Source organism: Lissotriton helveticus, chromosome 7 (assembly GCF_964261635.1).
Source record: "Lissotriton helveticus chromosome 7, aLisHel1.1, whole genome shotgun sequence".
Lineage (NCBI taxonomy): Eukaryota > Metazoa > Chordata > Amphibia > Caudata > Salamandridae > Lissotriton > Lissotriton helveticus.
Genome location: NC_136068.1, coordinates 801,122,736 through 801,146,106, shown reverse-complemented (window position 1 = coordinate 801,146,106; position 23,371 = coordinate 801,122,736). Strand labels below are relative to the sequence as shown.

General features: G+C 45.2%; 1 protein-coding gene across 2 annotated transcripts in view; it reads left to right on the top strand.

The window, feature by feature from the left end:
• SLC25A48 (solute carrier family 25 member 48) overlaps window positions 1-23,371 on the top strand; it is a 388,984-nt gene that overhangs the window by 289,004 nt on the left and 76,609 nt on the right. For both annotated transcript variants that reach the window (XR_013598678.1, XM_078653233.1), the window contains exon 5: window positions 1,271-1,516. Coding sequence is in view for 1 of the 2 variants with exons in the window: in XM_078653233.1 (XP_078509359.1) it covers window positions 1,271-1,516 (246 nt within the window). In the remaining variant the exon portion in view is untranslated. The remainder of the gene's footprint in view (window positions 1-1,270; window positions 1,517-23,371) is intronic.

The following is a 23,371-nucleotide window of genomic DNA, read 5'->3' as shown; positions in this document are numbered from 1 at the left end:
TGATGCAATTTGAGCTCCAGAAGAGTTTCTACGTTTGAAAGTTGACCACTCCGCTGCCTGTGTCTGATTTATGTCAAGGGCTGTTTGGGAGTGAAACCTAACATTTTCCACTCAGAGATTTCTGGTTTTCATTAACGACTTAACCGAGACCTCCTATTTGGCATCCACATTGACATCGAGCCCAGCTTCGGCTGCAGCCTGCTGCCTCCATGAAAGTTTTTAAGTGTGAAGGTAGCCTTTTGACTGGGACACATCTGGTCCTTTTCTTTGACATGTACTCCATCACAGTTGGCCTTAAAACGTATCCTTATCCCGGTCAGGCGTAACCAGATGACAGCAATTGGCTCTGAACACTTAAAAATTCATAACTCTGGTTCTACTTATTGGATGTTTGTCATTTCGGTGTCATCTTATTTAACAATAAGTACTCTATTTTTCTAAGATGTTATGGTATTATTCTTGTGTTGTATTTTGACTTCCTTACTGTTTGAGTACTGCATAGCTACTTGTATCCATTGCTACTAACTTAAGCCTGTTTGCTCTGTGCCATAGCTACCAAGGGGTAGATATGAGATAAATGTAATGTCTTTGAGGGTTTAACCAGTCGGGGATTGTGATTATTATTTGAGGTCAGTACTCACCCCCCTCAAATAATACTCCAGTTTCTTACTGTAGTATTTTAGTAAATTTACCCTTTGTGGTTAATCTGTACCTTTTACCCTTTCTCTGATAATCCACCTTAGATATTAGGGAGGCACCCTATAATTGGATAGCACAAAGCAAATGGGTTACAAATTAAGTGGAACTAGTAGGTGGATCATGTAACCTGTCACTGCACCCACCATCAAATTGTAATGCATTTTGATGTGCCATTGAAGGACTTTCTTTTTACTAAGATAAGCAATGGAATGGACGCTGAATTATTGTCTCTGTTGTTTGACTATTTGATTTCTGAGTCCTTGCCCCCCACAAACGTTTGATGAGAAGCCTTTTATTGATTGCCCTTACTTTTTTGAGAGTTAAGTGAGGATTGGATATAATTAGTCTGGTTTGCTTGACCATAATAGGATGGTCCCCTGGAATGTCAGAGGCAAATGACACCAACCTCCACACTTGTGGCTCAGTAGATTCTGTCTGCAAGTGGTTCCTCGAATAGGTCTGACAATGTACTTTGCATGTTTTAAATGAGCTACATGACAAATGAATCCTTAAAGGCTTTTTTTCAATTACATTTATTTTACATGTTAATTCTTCTCCTATTTTTTCACAGAAACCACAGCTTTAAGGCAAAAAGGTGCCATGGTGACTTACAGGGGACCTGTTCATTGTGTTAGTATGATCCTGCGTCATGAAGGGATAACAGGACTTTACCGAGGAGCTAATGCAATGATTCTCCGAGATATTCCTGGATATTGCTTATACTTTATCCCTTATGCATTTCTGTGTGAATGGATCACACCAGAAGGTCACACAGCACCAAGTGCCTTTTCTGTGTGGATGGCCGGAGGTATTGCAGGTAATATACTTTGGATTGTTGAAGAAAAATACTGCCAATTTCTACTTTAAATTTAAAAGAATTAAAAAATACTTTAATTTATGTGTTGATGACATTTTGATCATTTTGCAACCCGTTATATATTTAAGTCTGGTGTTAGCCGATGTCATTTGTTTTTTTTCACAAACCACTTTATGAATGAATGCAATTACTTACATCTATTCTAATGCACCAGTTAGCCCTCTTTTCTATTGGTAGTGTTATTCATGCTTTGCCTCCACCCACGACCTAATACAGCATAGGGCAGTGGGTCAGGCCACTTCAGCTATTGCCTCGCTTCCCTGTTAGTGCTGCCATTTTGCTTGTGCAGAACATACACAATAGGTTCAAAAGTAACCCCCTTCAGTACAAGGAGTACCATCATGGAGTGGTGGGTCAAAGCATCCTTTTTAGGTTTACTATACATATGTGTGTACATATATATCTTCATTGGAAGACATGATAAGAAAGGCCTAATTGCACTTATGCCTGACGGGGCTTCGGAATGTCTTCCGGCACCTTTTAGACACAAACGTATAATCTCTCCACCCACTAAAGGATAAATGCACAATGTCAGGAAAAACTTACCAGAACAAAAAAGCCTCCGGTCCCTTGAGTCCTCCGACCACTCGGGTCCCGCCGGCTAGTCGCTGGAAACGGCTTGCTTTGACTCGGTAATCCAACTACAGCAGGGGCAGACTGAAAACGTGCTCCTTCTGGGTCAGTGGGATCGCAGAGGCGATATCGGCTGCTCGTCAGTACAGCACAACTTGAAGAGAGAGTCCGCATATCCGAAGACAGCCAATTCCGGATGAATTTGAAATAGAAACAATCCTAGCCCACCATATGTGTGGTGAGACGAACAAGGTACAGACCACCAAACGTTGAAGATTGAAATTCCAAGAGGTGCTTTAATGATATCACGGCACATAGTTTAAATCAAGCTAGTGCCTGCCATGACGCGTTTCGACCATCATAGCCTTGGTCTTGATCACTTGACACGCTGCCAAAATGCCATAATCTAAATAGTGAAAACAAACAACAACCACAGTGCAACACGGCAAATTGAGCTCATAGACATAATAAACAGACTTTGAGGTTAGTGCACACAAATGAAAAATATCGTGATCATGAAGACATGACAAAGTATTCCAAAAATGCAATATTTGACGCTTGATTGTCTAAATAATGTCCTGCAGTTCTACAACATGATTCCTTGCCTGATAACGCCGGACACCGATTGAAGAGGGAGCCGAGGGAGCCTGCTGTCACCCGCTTGCCTGCCTGACTGTTTCTGCCGCTACTCCTCGCCGGACCCGCTTCGCGGGTCCCGCTTCGCGGCTAGGAGCAGACTGCAGGACTTTGGGGTGTGTCTGCTCTTCTGACCGGCAGGGCTGCGAGCTAGAAGCGGCGGACTCCAAACTCCAGGAGTCCCCGCGCGCCCGTGGTCATCTGGGCTGCTCTCCCTGCCGGCTCCGCCCCCTTTTGGACGATTAAAGCTGCGTCCCATCTTCTAATCAGCGGATTCCTTGCCTGATAACGCCGGACACCGATTGAAGAGGGAGCCGAGGGAGCCTGCTGTCACCCGCTTGCCTGCCTGACTGTTTCTGCCGCTACTCCTCGCCGGACCCGCTTCGCGGGTCCCGCTTCGCGGCTAGGAGCAGACTGCAGGACTTTGGGGTGTGTCTGCTCTTCTGACCGGCAGGGCTGCGAGCTAGAAGCGGCGGACTCCAAACTCCAGGAGTCCCCGCGCGCCCGTGGTCATCTGGGCTGCTCTCCCTGCCGGCTCCGCCCCCTTTTGGACGATTAAAGCTGCGTCCCATCTTCTAATCAGCGGATTCCTTGCCTGATAACGCCGGACACCGATTGAAGAGGGAGCCGAGGGAGCCTGCTGTCACCCGCTTGCCTGCCTGACTGTTTCTGCCGCTACTCCTCGCCGGACCCGCTTCGCGGGTCCCGCTTCGCGGCTAGGAGCAGACTGCAGGACTTTGGGGTGTGTCTGCTCTTCTGACCGGCAGGGCTGCGAGCTAGAAGCGGCGGACTCCAAACTCCAGGAGTCCCCGCGCGCCCGTGGTCATCTGGGCTGCTCTCCCTGCCGGCTCCGCCCCCTTTTGGACGATTAAAGCTGCGTCCCATCTTCTAATCAGCGGATTCCTTGCCTGATAACGCCGGACACCGATTGAAGAGGGAGCCGAGGGAGCCTGCTGTCACCCGCTTGCCTGCCTGACTGTTTCTGCCGCTACTCCTCGCCGGACCCGCTTCGCGGGTCCCGCTTCGCGGCTAGGAGCAGACTGCAGGACTTTGGGGTGTGTCTGCTCTTCTGACCGGCAGGGCTGCGAGCTAGAAGCGGCGGACTCCAAACTCCAGGAGTCCCCGCGCGCCCGTGGTCATCTGGGCTGCTCTCCCTGCCGGCTCCGCCCCCTTTTGGACGATTAAAGCTGCGTCCCATCTTCTAATCAGCGGATTCCTTGCCTGATAACGCCGGACACCGATTGAAGAGGGAGCCGAGGGAGCCTGCTGTCACCCGCTTGCCTGCCTGACTGTTTCTGCCGCTACTCCTCGCCGGACCCGCTTCGCGGGTCCCGCTTCGCGGCTAGGAGCAGACTGCAGGACTTTGGGGTGTGTCTGCTCTTCTGACCGGCAGGGCTGCGAGCTAGAAGCGGCGGACTCCAAACTCCAGGAGTCCCCGCGCGCCCGTGGTCATCTGGGCTGCTCTCCCTGCCGGCTCCGCCCCTCACGTCTGATCACATAGTTCAAAAGGGAAGCATCATCCCCGCTGCGCGGTAGCGCGCGGGAGTGCGCCGGGAGAAGCCCGGGACAAGGGCGGGACCGTCTGTGGCCGTCAGGGGCCGAAGGAGGCCGGGCTGGGCCACTACCCCTGGCCTCTGTGACATTTCTCCTTCCACAGTAAGTGACATTGCTTCCCTTGTACATTTTCGTTACCATTATGGCATCTGCTGCAAATACAAGTCCTGTAGCCAGCCATTTAACGTCTCTTCCTGCAGAGACTGGACCTTTGGCCATTGGTCCTTTAGATAAATTCTTTTTTAATCGCTCACTCGTAATAGATAAAGAACTAACTTTGGCAGAGAAGCGTGCCGAGCGCAGGCTTTCTATTGAAATACTTAAGAACACTATGGACAAATTTCCAAACGTAGTCTATCCCACTTTGGTAACCCCTTTATCATCTGTGAGCATCCCGGTTACAAACAGAGACTCTGAGGCCCCGGGGGATAAATCAACTGAGTCTGTTGCCGCAGTTTTAAATAACACCAGTGAAAGTACATTTGACCAGCTATCGCATATTGACGCGGGACCTCATGTTGTATCATTCAATTCTAAAGCTGGGGCTAAAAGGAAATGTCCAGTTTCTGTTAAAAGGAGTAAAAAAACGGTCCAACCACTACCAAAAATCAGGAAGTTACATAAACTTTTGATCAGTGGGAATTCAGCTAAAGAATCAGCGCCAACAGGATGTGTAACGTCAACTATTCCTATTTCCCAGGATAACCAAGATAAAGTGGACAATACATGTTCTGTTCCAAAAGAACTAAGCAGTGGTTGCTCTGTACTATTGGCAAACGTGCTTCCGGAATTGGAAAAAATGTTTAGATTGGTACTTATTCCCATTGAGGATAGAATTGCAAAACTCATAGATAGGTTAAACCACTTTGAGCAATCAACATTAGACAATTTCTATTCTACTAAATCCCTGATTAAAAATAGTAGGTTGGAAACAAGCTCAAATCTTCAGATTGAAAATAACCCCCACACCCAGGATAAGGGTAGAAACACAAGAAATGGCTCACCTTTACCTTCCAAGAAAAATAAACCCCCAGCTAAAGTGACTACAAATCCACTAGTTAGGGCTGAGAAAGCTATTTCAGGTTCTGAACAATCCGGGTCCAATTTAACACATTCTGCCCAGTCTCCATTACCCCAGCCACAAAACCAACCAGCTGTCGTAGACGTTGTGGTCACTCCATGCCAACAAGTGGGTAACGCTTCAGTTCTTGTGAGCACAATTTCCGATGCATGTATACCTCCCAATGCCACGAGGGTAGGAAATAGGGACTGTGTTAATAAGTTGGCTGCTAAAGCCATAACAGCTCCCCTTGTTAATAACAAACAGGGGCCGAAACCAGTCCCTCAACCTCCTCCACAAGTTCCCAAACCTATCCCAACGCCCTTGCAAAAGCCACCTTATAGAAAACCCCCGATTAATCTTACTCCAGACTCCTTCCCCTATGTGGCAGTTCTCATCAACGTACCACCGCTACCCCCAGGCCAAAGGGAAAATTTCCAGATGCTTAAAAACAAGACCATGCACTGGTTAAAGGAAAACCGTCCTTTGCCGGGGGACATTGATGGGTTAATAATAGGGGCAAGGAGAATAGACTGGATGGGTTATACATCTAAAACCCTGGGGGGAGACTGTATAGTGGTCAATTTTCAAGATCCTCGGGTGGTGGGATGGATAACAAGGCAAGGATGGGGAATAAATAAGGGCGGCATTGGCATTGTGGACCTCACCTTTTTCTACCCCAGACCATCAAGTGTAACCACAAGCCTATTCAACGAGCCTATAGCCCCCGTAAGGGCCCAATGGCCAGGGACTTCTTTACCACCCCTCCATGCCAGTCTCAATTGTAGCCCACATACATATAACAATCCCTATGTAGGTTGGAAGGACCCAGGGTGGGGCTATTGACATATTGATACTGACAACATAGGTGGAATTATAAAAGAAGCAGAGGAGCTAGGAAGTGTTTGTGGTAACGTTATTGCTACAGACACCAAGGAGAATAGTTATGATGCCGGGTGTGTGGTCGACGAATGTGGCTCTAGTGTAGTAACAATGATACCAAATGTCTTATACCCTGTAACAGATGATTTAGCCATGATCACAGTTGATGACCCAGAAAGGCTGGTAAACCTAACGGGGTTATCGATGTTGTCTCATGAATCTCCAACTGCTAAATCTTGGGATGGGACAAATGTAGATATTGGTACTTTTTTGTCTTGGAATGTCGCCGGATTGGCTAATAAGTTGGATTCCCAACTTTGGGTGGATTTTATAAGTGGTTTTGATATTTGTTGTTTTCAGGAAACCTGGGCTTGTGATCCATTATTTTGCTTAGGTTACTTGAATTACTATATACCTGCCACAAAAGGGGGGAGAGGGAGGCCAAAGGGTGGCCTGACTGTGTGGGTTAGACAGGGTTTGTTTATCGATATAAAAATCCTAGATAATGGAAACAGCGATTTACAAGTTCTTAGAATCTCTGTTGTAAATGGTGCACCAATAGATTTATATAATGTCTATGTGAGAGGTGGTAAAGAAGTCAATCCATCTACAATTGAGTTGTTGTCCGACGCTATGGAGGTTAACTCACAGGGTAACCTAAAGATATTGGCTGGTGACCTAAATAGGACTTTTGAACCCTTGGCCTGCACAACTGCATTAATTGAGAGTGAAGAGGACAATCAATGGGGAGTACCTTCCTTAAATTTACAACCTGTGAAGCGATGGACTAAAGAGATTCTCCTATTAAATGGTATATGTTTGGAACATAGTCTAAGAGCCCTCAATGGTAGGACTCCCGGGGATAAGGAGGGTAGTTTTACCTTTGACAATGGTATTAATAGGAGCCGAATTGACTATATATTATGTAGTCTCCAGCTGTGGAATGGGGTTGTTGACATGGCAGTTATGCCTCGGGTTGAAAGTGATCACAACCCTTTATGTGTGTCACACAAGTGGTGGAAAGTAGGTTCAGGAAATCTGAATGATACACATAACGAAGCTCCTCTGTTAAGTAACGATGAGCGAAGGTTAAAATGGCCCAAGGTAAATGCAAATGATGTCACTATGACATACATAACTCATATGGTAGACTGTGCTATTTCTGCAATTGAAGCAGTGACTCTAGTAGTTCCTGGGGACAATGCCATCGCAGAAATCCACAATAAGTTATTCTCCGCCTTGAGACCATGTTTTTTCACAAAGCAAAGAAAAGGGAAGAAAACTAAAGAAGTGGGTAGGTGGTTTGATAACCATTGTAGAGTAGCACGTCTAGACCTGGGCCACGCGTTAAGGAATAGGGACCTTGCAGCAGTCAGATTGAACAGGAAACTGTATAAAGCAGCAATATATCGTGCAAAAAGGAAATGGGATGAAGACCATTGGGCCCAATTAAAAGAAGCCTCTGATAACAAAGACCCAATGTTATTTTGGAAAATTATTAAGTGGGGTAGTGGTGCGGGTCCTGCTAAACCCGACAATAACGTTCCAGTGGAAGCCTGGGTTGACTATTTTGGGCCTCAGTACACGGAAAGTAACAAGTCTATGTTAGTTGAAGAAATAACACCGGTATATGCAACTGAAGATCTGTTTTCTCTTAGTGAAGTGGTAATTGCCATTGACTCTGCGAAAAGTGGGAGGGCGCCTGGCCCAGATGGTATCCCCCCTGATATTTTTAAACACGATGTGGCCAGATGGGCGAGATACATCCATCTTGTATCAAACGCATTAGCTAAGGGGGCAGTGGTTCCAGATATCTGGAAATGTGCTACCATTATCCCCGTCCATAAGAAGGGCGACCGCTCATTGCCTGCTAATTACAGGCCTATAAGCTTAATAGCCACCGTGCAGAAGATAGTTGGGAGAATGGTAACTAACCAGTTGATGGACTGGGTAGAAGACAATAGTGCCCTCTCCCCATACCAGGCGGGATTTAGGCGTGCTACTAGCACCATTGACCAGGTCTTTCGCTTTACAATATTGCGGTGGAAGACCGTTGAGCTGGGGAGGGGCAGCCTGTATGTCGCGTTCGTTGATCTACGGGCTGCGTTCGATCTAGTCCCCAGGCATAAACTATGGTCGGTGCTTCAAAAGCTGGGGATTCCAGCAGAATTGCTAACCTTAATTATGCAATTGCATGAATCCAACTATGCCAGAGTCCAATGGGGAGGAAGTAGCGAGTTAACGGTGGACTTTCCAGTCCAAAGAGGTGTTAGGCAGGGATGCTCCATGGCCCCTTTACTTTTCTCGTTATTCATTAATGGGATAGTCGAGAGAATGTTGGGGGTTAGTGTTGATGCCCCATCGTTAGCGAACATCAGGGTCCCTATCCTGATGTTCGCTGACGACACTCTTATTCTGTCAAAGACTCCTATGGGGCTTCAACGCGCATTAGGCATCTTCGATGCTTTTTGCCTGGAGCATGGGCTAGAGGTAAATGTTGGAAAAACCAAGCTAATGGCCTTTACTGCCGGACGCAGAAGTGATCCTAAAATTACCCTAAATAACAGTAGGCTTGATATAGTCAAGGAATTTACATACCTGGGAGTACAGATTGCGGAGGGAAAAGGCTGGACGCATCACGTCAATAAAGTTGTCCTAAAGCATCAGCAGTTATCGGGGGCCCTAAGGGGGGAACACCGTAAATCAAAAACAAAACCTATAAAACCCGCTTTGGCGGTGTACGACGCAAAGGTTTTGGGTGCCACCTTATACGGCGCAGAACTATGGGCTTGGAATTGCCTGACGGTTCTTCAGACATCCGAGAACAAGTTTATGCGTGGTATTACTGGACTCCCCCAGAGCACCCCCCTAATCCCATTGTTTCTGGAGCTTGGCAGACGTACGATTATTGACAGAGCTCGTCTGCGGCCAGTCCTTTATTGGAGGCGCCTTTGGACGACTCCGGAAATAAGGCAGTACGCTGAGAGCTTTCTTTGGATTATCGGGGAAGACACCTTCCACAAAATAAAATGGTTAAAACATCTGAAAACCATGTTGGAAAATCTAGGGTTTTCAAATCTTTGGAATAACCCTGAGGGAGAGACATTCCCGAGTAAAGAAGCGCTTAAAAATCAATATTGGGATTGGGTAAGTGGCAAGACGCTGAATGACAATAGGGCAGATTCTATGTCTGGCCGTTTTCTGGAGACCAAAATCTTACCTGTCTTGGAAAATTATTGGGACAATGTTACGGTTCCAATGGACAGGAAACTTGTCTTCCAGTTGAGGTCAGGATCTATTCCACTTAAGAAATTGACATCCGGTTGGCACAGACCCACTAACAGTCTGTGTCCTGCCTGCGAAAATGCTGAGGAGAGCCTTGGCCACTTTCTTTTTTCATGCGAAGCCTATGCGAAACCAAGGAGGAAATGGCTGTCGCCGGTTTGTAAAAACCTGGGGACACGCGAAAGTACAGTGGCTCTAAGGATCCTATGCACAACACAGCAGGATTCGATAGTTATGGGTGTCGCCAAATACATGGGTTGGGCGTGGGCTATAAGAAGACGGTTCTTGGGGGGTTGTATGTAATTTGGTATTCCTTTTTAGTTTTCATGTATCAGGCATTTTATTGTTTTATTTGTGAACTTGTATGAGCTTATGTGTTTAATGGATTTCTTATACTGTATCATGTATATTGTAAATATTTTGATTTTAAATGTTTTTATGAGAATTGTCTCGAATAAAGCTTATACAAACAAAAAAAAAAAAAAAAAAAAAAAGATTATTAATCATCAGAGGTCATAATTGTTCAATTGTAGATAACAGCGTAACAACACAGAAGGATGGTAAATACCTCATTACATTGAGGAATTCTTAAAGTGCAAGTGCTGAATTCTCAAGGTGCTAGTGCAAAAAGAGTCCACATATATTTATTATTTATAATCTTATATAGCGCGTGGTTACCCTAGGTCATCCCAGCGCTCGTTCATAGCTCAGAAGCAGAGGGAAGAAAAGACAACCTCTAGGCGGGGAATAAATGGGTCTTGAGCAACTTTCGGAATTGTATCATGCTAGTTTCTGTCCGTAAGTTCATGGGCAGCGCATTCCATAACTTAGACACATTCACAGAAAATCTTCTTCCGCCCGTCCGGGCTCTTTTTACTCTGGCCACTTGTACCAGGATTTGTGGTCAGAGCGTAGTGCTCTAGTAGCCTTATAGGGGAGCACCATGTTCTCCAAGATGGGAGGACCTCTCCCACTCAGGATCTTATGGGCTGTACACAGGGATTTAAATGTTATCCTCTCCCTCACAGGGAGCCAATGCAAAGCTCTTAGTGCTGGCTCTGCTGACTGTCTCCTGGACACATTAAGCAGCAGCCTTGCTGCTGCGTTCGGCACCAGCTGAAGTTTGTTAAGGGTTGCCTCCGGCGCGCCCAAAAAAAGCGCATTACTGTAATCTAACCTCGAAACAATCAACCCCTGGATGAGGAGTTTCCTAGAGGTCGCCGGGAGCAGAGGTAGTATCTTGCGGGCTGATCGCAGCAGAGCAAAGCAGACTCCAGCAGTTTTCTTTGCATGGGTCTTGAAAGACAAATCTTGTTCAAGCCACACGCCTAAGCTTTTGATCTCTTTTTTGGGAGTTGGAGAATCACCGAGGCAACTTGGCCAGCTACCTGGCGGCAAAGAAGGCCCCGAATGTCCTAGTACCATCAGCTCTGTTTTAGAGCCATTTATTTTTAATGCTGAGTTGCCCATCCAAGCATAGACCTTTGACAGACAGGAGTGCAGGCGCTCCGGATAATCTCCCCGTTGGGAGAGGGCCACTACCAACTGGGTATCATCAGCATAGCTGATGATTTTAATACCCAGTGGCGCCACCACATCCTCCAATGGTGCCATATAGACATTAAACAATGTGGGGCTCAGGGAAGAACCCTGAGGCACACCACATTGCAGGGGGATGGGGGCAGATTGTGCATTCCCTTCCCAAACTTGGTAAGTTCGCTGATGGAGAAACGACGTAAGCCACTTCAGAGCCAGTCCCGTCAGGCCCACCTCTGACAGTCGTTGGAGTAGCACCTGATGGTTCACGGTGTCAAAAGCCGCACTGAGGTCCAGGAGGATCACTGCCACTGATCCTCCTGAATCCAAAATGCTCCTGGCTTCTTCCACGACTGCCAGAAGGGCGGTGTCAGTGCCTTGGCCCGGCCTGAATCCTGTTTGGGAAGTCCGTAACAAACCATTAGACTACAAAAAGTGTGACAATTGCCTGTTAACCAGTTTCTCCGCAATCTTCCCAAACCCAGGCAGCAAGGAGATCGGTCTGAAATTCGCCAGGTCCGATGAATCTAGACCGGGCTTTTTCAGAAGGGCCTTTACGACCGCTTTTTTCCAGCTCGGGGGAACCAACCCTTGTGCAAAGGATGCATTGATGAGATCTGTTACTGGTTCCACAATGGTCGTTGTTATCTCCTTAAGATATTTCATCGGGGCCGGAACAATATACCAAATAAATAAGGAAAACACGCTGTTGAATTTGATCAAATACATAAAATCTCTGATAGAAGTACAATCGGAATAGTTGAAGCAGAAGGACATTCTTATAAGAAAAAACTGAGCAGCAATTGAAAACCCCATTATTTGAATAGTCAATGAGCATAGATATAAAGTGCACGTGCAAGAACAGTGAAAACCACCATAAAGTTCAAAGTGTCAAAGTGCTAAAGCGTTGTTCAAAGAGATAAAAAATCTAATAACAACTTGAAGTTGCTCAGAAGTTTACATTAAAAAACCTCAAATCTGATAAACGAATGGCAAACAAGAAACGTAAATGCAACAGAGTCATATATTCCCTGGAAACTGATGTAGACACTTGATAAACAAGCATTAGCAATGCCAATCGGTAGCGTCATTTGGATCTTGTATGTATTTATCGATGTATCACATAAGTGGAGGGGGAGCATGACACTCGCCATTTTAGCTGATGGCTGCAGACGGCTTCTGCTGCTTCAAAAAGCGCCATCCTTATTCATACGATATCGGTACATTTAAACTGGGTAGCAGTAACCTCTTGTATACAGTGCTTAGAAACTGCAGAAGAGTGGTGTGAAGCGCTCTGAACACAACAGTTATCACCAGCAAAGGCATGATAGAAAAAAACTTAGTCGCAACAAGCGAGGGAGGAATAAACACTGGTGCTTGACCTTTTCCCCAAATATATATGTAAGAACAACGAGGACAAGACCTCAAGCAGGTACAGGTCAGGGATGTTACCCTTATTCCTGATCAATCGGCATTAACGACAAAATATTGTTGTTAAGAAACCCCTCACCCACCTACCTAGTAGATGGCATGCTTCATCATCGGGGCCCAGCTGGATCACCGAGTGCGATCCAGCTGTGCTGCAACGCCTGTCTACAGCGGAGCGGGATTTCGTGTGGAAAGTGAAACGTGCTATGTGAGGTGAATTATGTGTTAAAAATGCCTATAGGAAATACCCTTTTAAAAGTTTTAATGGAAGGGTCCTATGGCATGGGTAAAAACATACGTGGGATATACTTGAGGTAAAAATGTCCCTCTATATCCCTGTCAGGAAAGTGTAGGTCTACTAGTTTCAGCCTTCTACGGTAGTCGTGAGGCTTTCTTCGGGACCATAGGTGTGCGTGGACAAAAAACTTATAATGACCAGGGTGATGTGTAGATATATCAATGTGAACCCTAAAGCGCGTTGTGTATGTCGTGGATCGGTATACTCACGGATCCAGGGCGTTAAGTACCTATAAAGGAAGCAATAGTAAAAGAAGCAATGCGAGGTATATCTTATCATCGTAATCACGATCGCTAGTATGGTGCCTATGGTGAACGGGTGATGTCCAGACGGAAGTACCTGCTTCATTCAAGCGTAGTGCATATCAGGATCTTGTGCAGCATGCACAGGAACTCTACGAACACTATAAATTAAAACTTGCGTGGCTACGATGTGCCATGGTGGCGTTCATATCAATTATAAGTGCAAAGTTCTTATTGTGCCTAAAGATATAACTACTGGCACATCCCGTGCAATCATACGTCTGTAATAAAAATTCTTGCGCGTGAAATGTGATATTGAGAATCAATTTAATCTATGCAAAGACAAACACGGGACAGACCAACACATAACATAAAGCAGCGAGGCTCACGTTGTCTTAACGAATAATTGGCTACATGGATCCTGCCTCGCGTTGGAGCGCTAGGGGACCCTGGAAATAGATGGCGATATCGTGAGTAAACAGAGATCGAGATCTAACTGCAGGCGGTCGCCTACCTGGGAGTCTTTGTGCATTCACCCATTGGGGCTCTTTGGGTTCTTTTCTATCAACACCATACAAGAGTCGAAGTAGATATTCTCGAATGTGCTCTGGTACCGCAGGACCGTCCTTTTACAAATCTTTCAGGCAGTACGCATAACCTAGAGTGGAATCAACCCATCCGCATGTTGCAAGGAAGGGGGGTCCAGAGAATATCGTTCCGAATTAGCGTCGCTAGATCTGAAGTCTGTCGGGTATCAAAAGATGACCTCTATGGTGCAAACTTTTCACGGCAGCCCACGTAGTAAATTATTCAATACCGCTCCTAAAGCTTTAACAAAACCAGCTGTCACACGATCCATGCGGTATCCGGGTCAAACAACGTACCCGACTTTCGGGTACGTTGTTTGACCCGGCTTTCGAGAATATCTACTTCGACTCTTGTATGGTTGTCCCCTTGCAGGATTCCTCCTTTCATCTTTAATAATCACGGCGAAATCTAAAGTCCAGTCTGCCGTGACCACGTGGAAATTCATCCCGCTAAGATATTTTGTACTGCATGCTGTTTTCTTCACTTTGCCCCTTCCCTACTCTGACTGCCCAGAAGAAGGTGTGGCCTTTGACCTGGCATTGCACCGAAACGCGCGTTGGCGTTTTGTAATCCGTCCTGCTTTTTCTTGGCATCTGGTTTCCCACATTTCAGTGGGGAAATTAGTATGGACAGAATATTTTGTGCTACATCTGATTCCTGAAGTGTGATGAGTGGTAAATGAATGAAGAACGGATGGGTATGCCTGATTGTAGAATGTGTTTGATGTGGTTTCATGAGAATGTTTATTATGTTGTTTGATTGAATGTATGTATGAGTGTTGGGAAGGTATATTTAAATTATTTATTGTAATATACTATTGTCTGAATTGATGTTGATTGTAATGAAATAACAGATTGAAAAAAATCATAAATGGAAAAATAAATAAAATCATGTTTTGTATTTTCCTAAAAATATGGTCTTGTGTCTGGTTTCAGTGAGCTCATCTCTGTATGTTATTGATTAAGGACTCTATGTGAGCCGTTGGATTAAAAACGGGGGCAGCCCTTTTCTTGTGTTTATAAAGTTTTGAATTTCCCCCTGCTGGCCTGCCCCATATTATTCTATACAGAGGGCCCCTTTTTTCCTCTCATTGACTCAAGGGGGCGGCTCTCCACGGGAGAACAGCAGAGCTCTCTCTCTCTCTGCCTTACGATGGGGAGAGAGTGGAGGCGATGCCAGGCTTCAGGAAAGTGACTTCAGTGCAGGGTGACAGAACACAGCATTTGTCCCCACTCCCTGGTTGCAGATAATCATTTCTTTAAAATGACTCGGAGTCATTTTAATACTTTTCCTTTTGTTTATTACTGCCGTTTTTTATAGTCAGAAGAGATGTGCAGGACCCAAGCCATATCGCCACCCAATCTGATTATATGACGGAACTTACTTTTTTTATTTTAGCCCAGCTGTTGGAATGCTTAACTAATAAATATTAACAGAGAAGCAAATATATTTCTCTTATTTGACACAGAATGTTGGGGTAAACTTAAGGTGAGGAATTGGCTTTATAAATATGATTGCTATGATTGTCTTGCTGGGAAGACCTGGAGCAACGGGAAATCCCCTTGCTGCTACTCTCTTGGTTGGATTGCCAGCAGATATGCTTCTTATTCAGGGGCATAGGTACAAATAGTGCAGCAGGTGCAGTAGCACCGAATACCAGAGGGGTAAGGATCCAATTGCACCCCAGGTATTTCCCTTTATGGTCAAGATAAACGTGCTGCTGACCTAAAGGTCTTTTTTGCAGCAGGTGTACAGTGCACTGGGATTACAGGCAACTTTAGTAAGAACGCTAATGAAAACTTTTAGGGCTGATGAGAAGTTGGAGAAAGGGTAATGCAACTGGGTGACAAATAGTCACACCCAGCGCCCACACCCACATCCAACTCATCCGATCTGGCAAAAGAACCTCCTTCAAGAAACACATCGATGACAACGCACACAACAGCAAAGAACAATTCAACATCGTGAAAGAACTCGCCACCCCCAGCCCCAGCTCCAATGACGTACCTCCGTCACAAGAACTCTGCGACTCCCTGGCTACCTTCTTCCACCACAAGATTGCAGACATTCACAACAGCGTCGACACTCAGGCACCGACGACAGACGCCGACAACCCCCACCCAACACCCACCAAACGCACCAACCTCCTGCTCTCGTGGAACAACATCAACGACGAAGACACCATCAAAATCATGAACACCATCCACTCCGGCTCACCTTTTGACCCCTGGCCCCACCACATCTTCAATAAGGCCAGCTCCATCATCGCACCCCACCCCCCAAAGATCATCAACAGCTCCTTCAAGACCGCCACCTTCCCAGGAAGCAGGAAATACGCCGAGATCAACGAACTCCTCAAGAAACCTAAGGCGGACCCAAGGCGGACCCAAAGGAACTCAAGAACTTCTGACTCATCTCCCTGCTCCCGTTCCCAGGCAAAGTAATTGAGAAGACCGCCAACAAACAACTGATCCACTTCCTGGAGGAGAACAACGTCCTGGACTCCTCCCAATCCGGCTTCCTCAGCAACCACAGCACCGAGACCGCCCTCATCACCACCACCGACGACACCAGGACCATACTGGACAAGGGCAAAAAACCGCGGCCCTCATCCTCCTGGACTTCTCGGCTGCCTTCGACACCTTCTGCCACCACACCCTGCGCACACGCCTCCATGACGCAGGGATCCGAGGCAAAACCCCGGACTGGATCACCTCCTTCCTCACCGGGAGAACCCAAAGGGTCCGCCTCCCCCCTTACGATCCAAAGCCACCACGATCACCTGCGGCGTACCCCAAGGATCATTCCTCAGCCCAACCCTGTTCAACATCTACATGGCACCGCTCGCCAACATCGTCCGAGCGCACCACCTCAACATCATCTCATACGCCGATGAGACAAAGCTGATCCTCTCCCTCACCAAAGACCCGGACATCGCCAAATCCAACCTCCATGACGGAATGAAGGCCGTCGCAGATTGGATGAAGACCAGCCAACTGAAACTGAAAGCAGACAAAACGGAGGTCCTCATCCTCGTCGCCACCCCCTCCACATGGGACGACTCCTGGTGGCCGACCGTGCTGGGAGCACCCCCAACACCCACAAACCATGCGCGCAATCTGGGTTTCATCCTGGACTCAACGCTCTCTATGACCCTATAAGTCAACACTGTTTCCTCCTCCTCCTTCTTCAACACCCTCCGAATGCTCCGCAAGATCTACAGATGGATCCCCACCGAAACCAGGAGAACGGTCACCCAAGCACCCGTCAGCAGCAGGCTGGAGTATGGCAACGCCCTCTATGCAGGAACCACGACCACACTCCAGAAGAGACTCCAACGAATACAAAACGCCTCCGCATGCCTCATCCTTGGACTCCCTCGCCACAGCCACATCACCACCCACCTAAGAGACCTACACTGGCTCCCCGTCGACAAGAGGATCACCTTCAAACTCATCACTAACGCACACAAAGCACTCCACAATGCTGGACCTGCATACCTCAACAAACGACTGTCCTTCTACACCCCGAACCGCCAGCTTCGCTCCACCGACCTCGCCCTCGCCACCATCCCGCGCATCCAAAGAACAACCACCGGCGGCATATCATTCTCTCACCTCACGGCAAAGACATGGAACACCCTCCCAACCCTCCTTCGGCAGACCCCGGACCGGCTAACCTTCAGGAGACTTCTCAAGACCTGGCTGTTCAACGAGCAGCTGCTTCCCCCACCCCCTTAGCGCCTTGAGACCCTCTCGGGTGAGTAGGGCGCTTTACAAATACTTGATTGATTATAAAGAGTTTAATGTGTGGGCAACTTCTTTTATTCCTCTCTATTACAGGAGCAGAGGCCAGAAGGAACACCCAAAATAACCAACTAACCTTTCTTTCTGCTTAAAAAAACACAAAAAGAACATAAGCAAAGCATGTTGTGTAATGCGTCTTCTACAATTTAAAATGTACCTTGCCTTTATCCAGCACAATGGTACTAGTTTCAATAGTGTTGAAAAGATAAAAGGCTGAGGTGGCCCTGCCAGAGTACAAATTGTTGCCCGAAGTGTGCACATGAGCTTCAGCAACAGGCATTTAAATAATTCAATGATTTTACAGGCTTGTAAAATACCGTAATCTACCTGTTCTGGTCACCTGTTTTACTGACAGGTGGGAGTCTCACAGTCTAGTATGTCTGAGTCTGTGTAGTGGGTTTTTGTGCAACTTTCTAACTGCCCTACGATCTTCACATGGCAGGATGACCACTCTCTCTGGCTTCACTAAATTACATAGGAGTCTTGGGAAGCTTCCAACTGCAGCTGCCACGTAGAAGAGGTGGATGATTGAAGCTAGCATTTGGGGATGAGCAGAAATGTCTCAGTGGGGGGGGGGGGGCATTTCAGTCAAGGCCTTGAAAATAAGTATAAGTAAACCTTGAGACCACGAAGAGTCTTTGAGCAAACAGGATAAGCAGGAGTTTGGGCATTCATATGCGACTAGGAAGAGCAGTGAGCCGCAGGGTGAACAAGAACTTCAGAAACCTAGGAGTGAGAGGTTTTGGGTGAGCGAGGTTGAGAAGGGCGAGGAGTCCCTTGAAAGTGAGGTTAACAGGAGCCTCTGCAAACTAAGATTGAGGCTGGACACTAAGATATCATAGTGTAAGATCAAGCCTCAAGGAGCTAAATTGACAAGGGCATTTGCTGGGAACCTAAGAGTGAGAGGGGGCCTGTGGAGCTTAGGTTTTCACAGGAGTTTGAAGTAGTAGAGGTGAGTGGAACCTCAAGGCCATAGTTTGCACAGAGCATCAGTTGAGCTGAAAGAAAACAGACACCTCAGAGAATTTCATGGTGAGCAAGGTCTTCACTGACATGGGAGTTAGCAAGAGGTTCTGGTTAGAGTAAGCAAGAGACAGAGAGAGCCTACGGTTGAAAGGCGATAAAATGGTGAGCAGGATTGCAAGGGCATGTGGAAGTGTGCAGAAGACTCTTGTCATCTTAGTGTGAGCAGGAGTCGGAGGGATGTGAGGCTGAGCAGGAGCAGCAGGGGACCAGAGGGTTGAGATGAGCTTCAGGTTCCTGATGGCGAGTGGGTAGTCTTTGGACAAACTGATGATGAACAAGAGCCCCACTGTCTTCAGGTGATCAGGGCATCAGTCCTCGAAAGTGAACAGACCTAAGGATGAGCATGACCTTCTGGTGACCTGTTGATTAGTGGAAAGTGAGGATCCATACAAACGAATTGGAGCTTTAGTACCTACTGGCCAGGAAGGAGTCATGGACCTGAGAGGGGCGGAAAGGGGGGGCACATTAATGAAGAGAGATTCATGGACCTGAAGATAAATGCTCAGAGACCAGTGGGTGAGATGCAATGGAATAATGACATTTTCAGTCCCGACCAATGTTACTCACCCTAGAAGCTATGACAACTTTGTCTACCATAAAGTTATTCGAAAGTTAGCCCCATGATACTAAATGTGCAAAACTTCATGAAAGGTTGTAATCCGCAAATGTGGACCACTTTATTTTTTGGTTTGGGTGCCTGGGCCAATTTTTGTTCCCAATCCAACTCTGAAGGCAGGGAGTCTCCTGTGCTGAGAAACCTATGGAGGGACAGACAGCTAAACAAGCCTTCTTGTCAGAGTGGCTGCTGCTTGAAAGAAATGTAAATGTGCACAACTGGTTAACCTACCCATGTAAAGGGTGCTTGGCTTGAATTAATGGAATCACTTAAAGCCTCCTGATGACACAAATGTATTCTTTTTGAGTGGTATTACAAGAGAGTTACCAGCTTTCAAAGGACAGTTATCAAATAAATGGCACTACGTACAGTCTGGTTATTATTCAAATCTATATTTTGGAAGCACTTTATCTTAAACTTTTTTGAGCATTTCGTAGCAGCCTATCTTATACTTATTGTAATGCAAATCAAAAATAATGACTTTCATATTCACAATGCTTTCTGTTACAGACTGCACCTCGTAGCACTAATAATACACAAGTCACTATTCTCAATCAATGTTCAATCCTGTGGCCCTCTGGTTACAGACACAGACCTCTGCCAGTGGTGTAATGAAACTTGAGGCCACCCTACAAAGTACATGGACAGGGCTCCCCACACTCCGGGCCCAGTCTGGAGCTCTCAGGCCAGTGCCTGTGCACAGTGCCGGCGGGGGCCCGCTGGATCTCAGGCTCCCCAGCACAGCGGGGGCTCATGTTACGTCACTGACCTCAGTAGTGCATTAACTGATAAATGTTTCATAATGTCCAATTGTGCATTTCCCACTAATTAACTTGATTTGCACTTGTTATTTTTCATTAGAGGTGTGTTTTTTTGGTATGTCGTGAAAGACCAAAAAAAGTTACAGAATATTTGGCTTTTTTAGCCACGCCTTGGACTCCGCCCGCACACTCAATCACGATGTCCCCAAGCAGCATCACAGTTCTCCTACTTTTATTAATGCACTTCGACCACTGATACCAACAAGGGTACAAGGAAACTAAAAACAGTGTATACATTTTAGACAGAGTACCCAGTGTTCACTGTATCGCCAGTCCTGTGAGACTCAGAATACATGTACGATTATACTGCGGGGGTGACCGGCATGTTGGTATCAGTGCCAGCATGCACTCTGTGGTATACTAAAAGCCCCAAAATGCAACAGAAAGAATTTTAGAAACTATCATTCTCACAGAATGAACATTTATACAAGCGACAATGAGGTGAAGAGAGGATGAGGTGAAGAGACAATTTAATGCTCTCTAAAACATTTAAAAAATATGTTAGGGTAAAAAAACTAAATAAACCAAACAAAAGAGAACATGCAGTGTGTAGGTTCCACCTCGTTCACGCTGCAATACTAGCCACGCTGTTTTTAAATAAATATTTGATGTTGTGAGCAGTCAAGATCGAGTTAACAATTACCGGCATATTCCCCCAAAAAATACATTATTAGGTTCTACCGTTTCAAGGACACAGGTCACCGCTATGATGGTGAAGCAGTCTGAAAGGAAGATGATGGGGCACTTGGGGTAACTGAAGCACTCCATGTCCACCAGGTAGGTGAGCACGGTGAAGAGCGTCGAGGCACAGCACCGCACCGACTAGATGCCAAACCAAATGCGAGCAAAGCGCAACTCATTGGCCACAAAGTACATGAGGCCATGGGTGCACTGGTGCTCGCAGGGGGTGCCCAGAAAGTGATAGCCTACATAGGCGGCACCCGCAATGCCGGCGGGCAGGTGAAGTGTTCGGGCGGGCCCCCGCCCTGGAGCAGAGTAGAGAGCGGCCCACACCGCCTCCTCTCGGGTTGCTGGTGACCTGCTCCTGCAGGCAAGTGCACATGTGTCACACTCTCTATGCATGCCATAGCTTTTTTTCCGTGCTTCTTCCTGAAAGGTGAGGAAAAACCTTCATTTGTGTTCCTCATTTCTTATCTTGCATCAGCAGCACACTTGTAAGTCCCATACAGGCCAATAGAACTGAGTCAGGCCTCAATAGCAGTCAATGGGAGAAATACATTTTACCAATTATTATTTTTGATTCACACACATTACTCTTCTAAATTGTTGGCATGTATGAACACGCTTTCTTTCAATGCTTTTCTTGTACAGTGCTTTTAGTTTTTCTTCTATGGTGGGTGAACTCTGCCTCCTTTTCCCACTTCCTTTCACCTCAGAAGAAGCCACACAATAAAATGGGTGGATTATTGTTATATTATGGTATGCTATGTTATGTTATGTCATGTTATTTGAATGACATAATTGTGGTAATTGTTTAAACTATTACCAGAAATTCTGGGTTTGCCACTGCTTGTCTAATGAAAAGTACCATTTTCCCAAGCAAATACTGCTGAGATATAAAATTCACAAATAAAATTTGAAGCAGTAATACATACTTTGGTCATCAGGTAACCCTAATTGGGAGGCACTGATCATCTATTCATTGTCATATTTTCACTAAATATGGTGTAACTCTGTTGTACTCCTCTGAAATATGTTTCCAGGCGAAACAACCTGGATCGCCTTTTCAATATTAGAGTAGCATTAATATATTTTTGCCTGGGTTCATCCAATCCAGTTCATATTAATGTTAGGTTTTAACTTTTTCCAAACAATTTTGTTATGTCAATTCACAAACATTTGTACACAAACAGTACTACTTTGCAAGTGACTGTCCAAGACCCATATATAATTAGTGCATCAATATGGAATCACCCAACCCACAGTGTACCTATTACCAATTTTGAAAGTAGAAATTACACAAAAGGAAGCTTAATTGAAATATTATTTGATGCTCTGTTACCACAGGATACATGGGACGCACAGACACACACACCCAACATATATACACAAAAAGTAGCGAACAACCTCCCAACACACAATTTGCTGTTAAATAAATAAGATTGAGAGCCAGATCTAGTCATACTGGAGTGGCAGGGGAGCTTAGGGGAAGTTTAAAGAGTGTTTTAATAAACATACTTTCTACTTTTGTTAATCTTTCTCCATCGGCATATCCCCAGATCTCGGCTCTATATAGGGCTGATGCTATGGCTAAGGCGGATCACTGACATAATATCGACGTCACAAATATCGAGATACACAAATATCGAGTGAAAAATATCGAGGGACAAAATATCGACTCCCTACCTACAAACAGGTAAGTACCAAAATATCGACTCCAAAATATCGACTTACAAAAATATAGACTGTCAAAATATCGATTTTTTTAAATGTCTTAAAATTAAGTTAAAACTAATATAGTAATAAATATATGTAATATAAACTTAGAAATAATTATTTTAAAATTTTTATTTTAATAAATAATTGCTATAATTAAAAAAATTATATCACCAAAAATAATATATATATATATATATTTATATATATATATATATATATATATAAACATATAATTAAATAAACATATATAACATTTTTAGCGTAGCATAGACAATGGTTAAAATTTATTGTAACAACTATAGTGAGTTCAACATTAGCAAAAGTGTTGGATAGCGTAGAGGTAAAATTTACTATTCCCACTCCAGTGGGTGCAACAGTAGGGAAAGCACTGGATAGCGTAGGGGTTAAAATTACTATTCCCACTCCAGGGATGTATGACGTTACAACGCATACTTTTACAACACCTACCATTACATCAAAACTTTTACAACACAAAAACTTTTACAACTCATACATTTACAACGCAAGATTTTACAACGCATATACCTTTACAACGCATACCATTACAACGTAAGTATTGGTAACTATATAATATTTATTTTAATATAAATTAATTTAAAATATTATAATATAATTTAATTTTATTTAATTTGATTTAATTAATGTAATTTAAATGTAATTTTACTTTATTTTTACAAAGTACCCCTGTACCCCAAAAACCCTAAACTGACCCTGAACCCTAAAAATACCCCTTTACCCAAAAACTGAAAACTGACCCTGAACCCTAAAAATACCCCTTTACCCAAAAACTGAAAACTGACCCTGAACCCTACAAATACCCCTTTACCCAAAAACTGAAAACTGACCCTGAACCCTAAAAATACCCCTTTACCCCAGAAACTGAAAACTGACCCTGAACCCTAAAAATACCCCTTAACCCAAAAACTGAAAACTGACCCTCAACCCTAAAAATACCCCTTTACCCCAGAAACTGAAAACTGACCCTGAACCCTAAAAATACCCCTTAACCCAAAAACTGAAAAC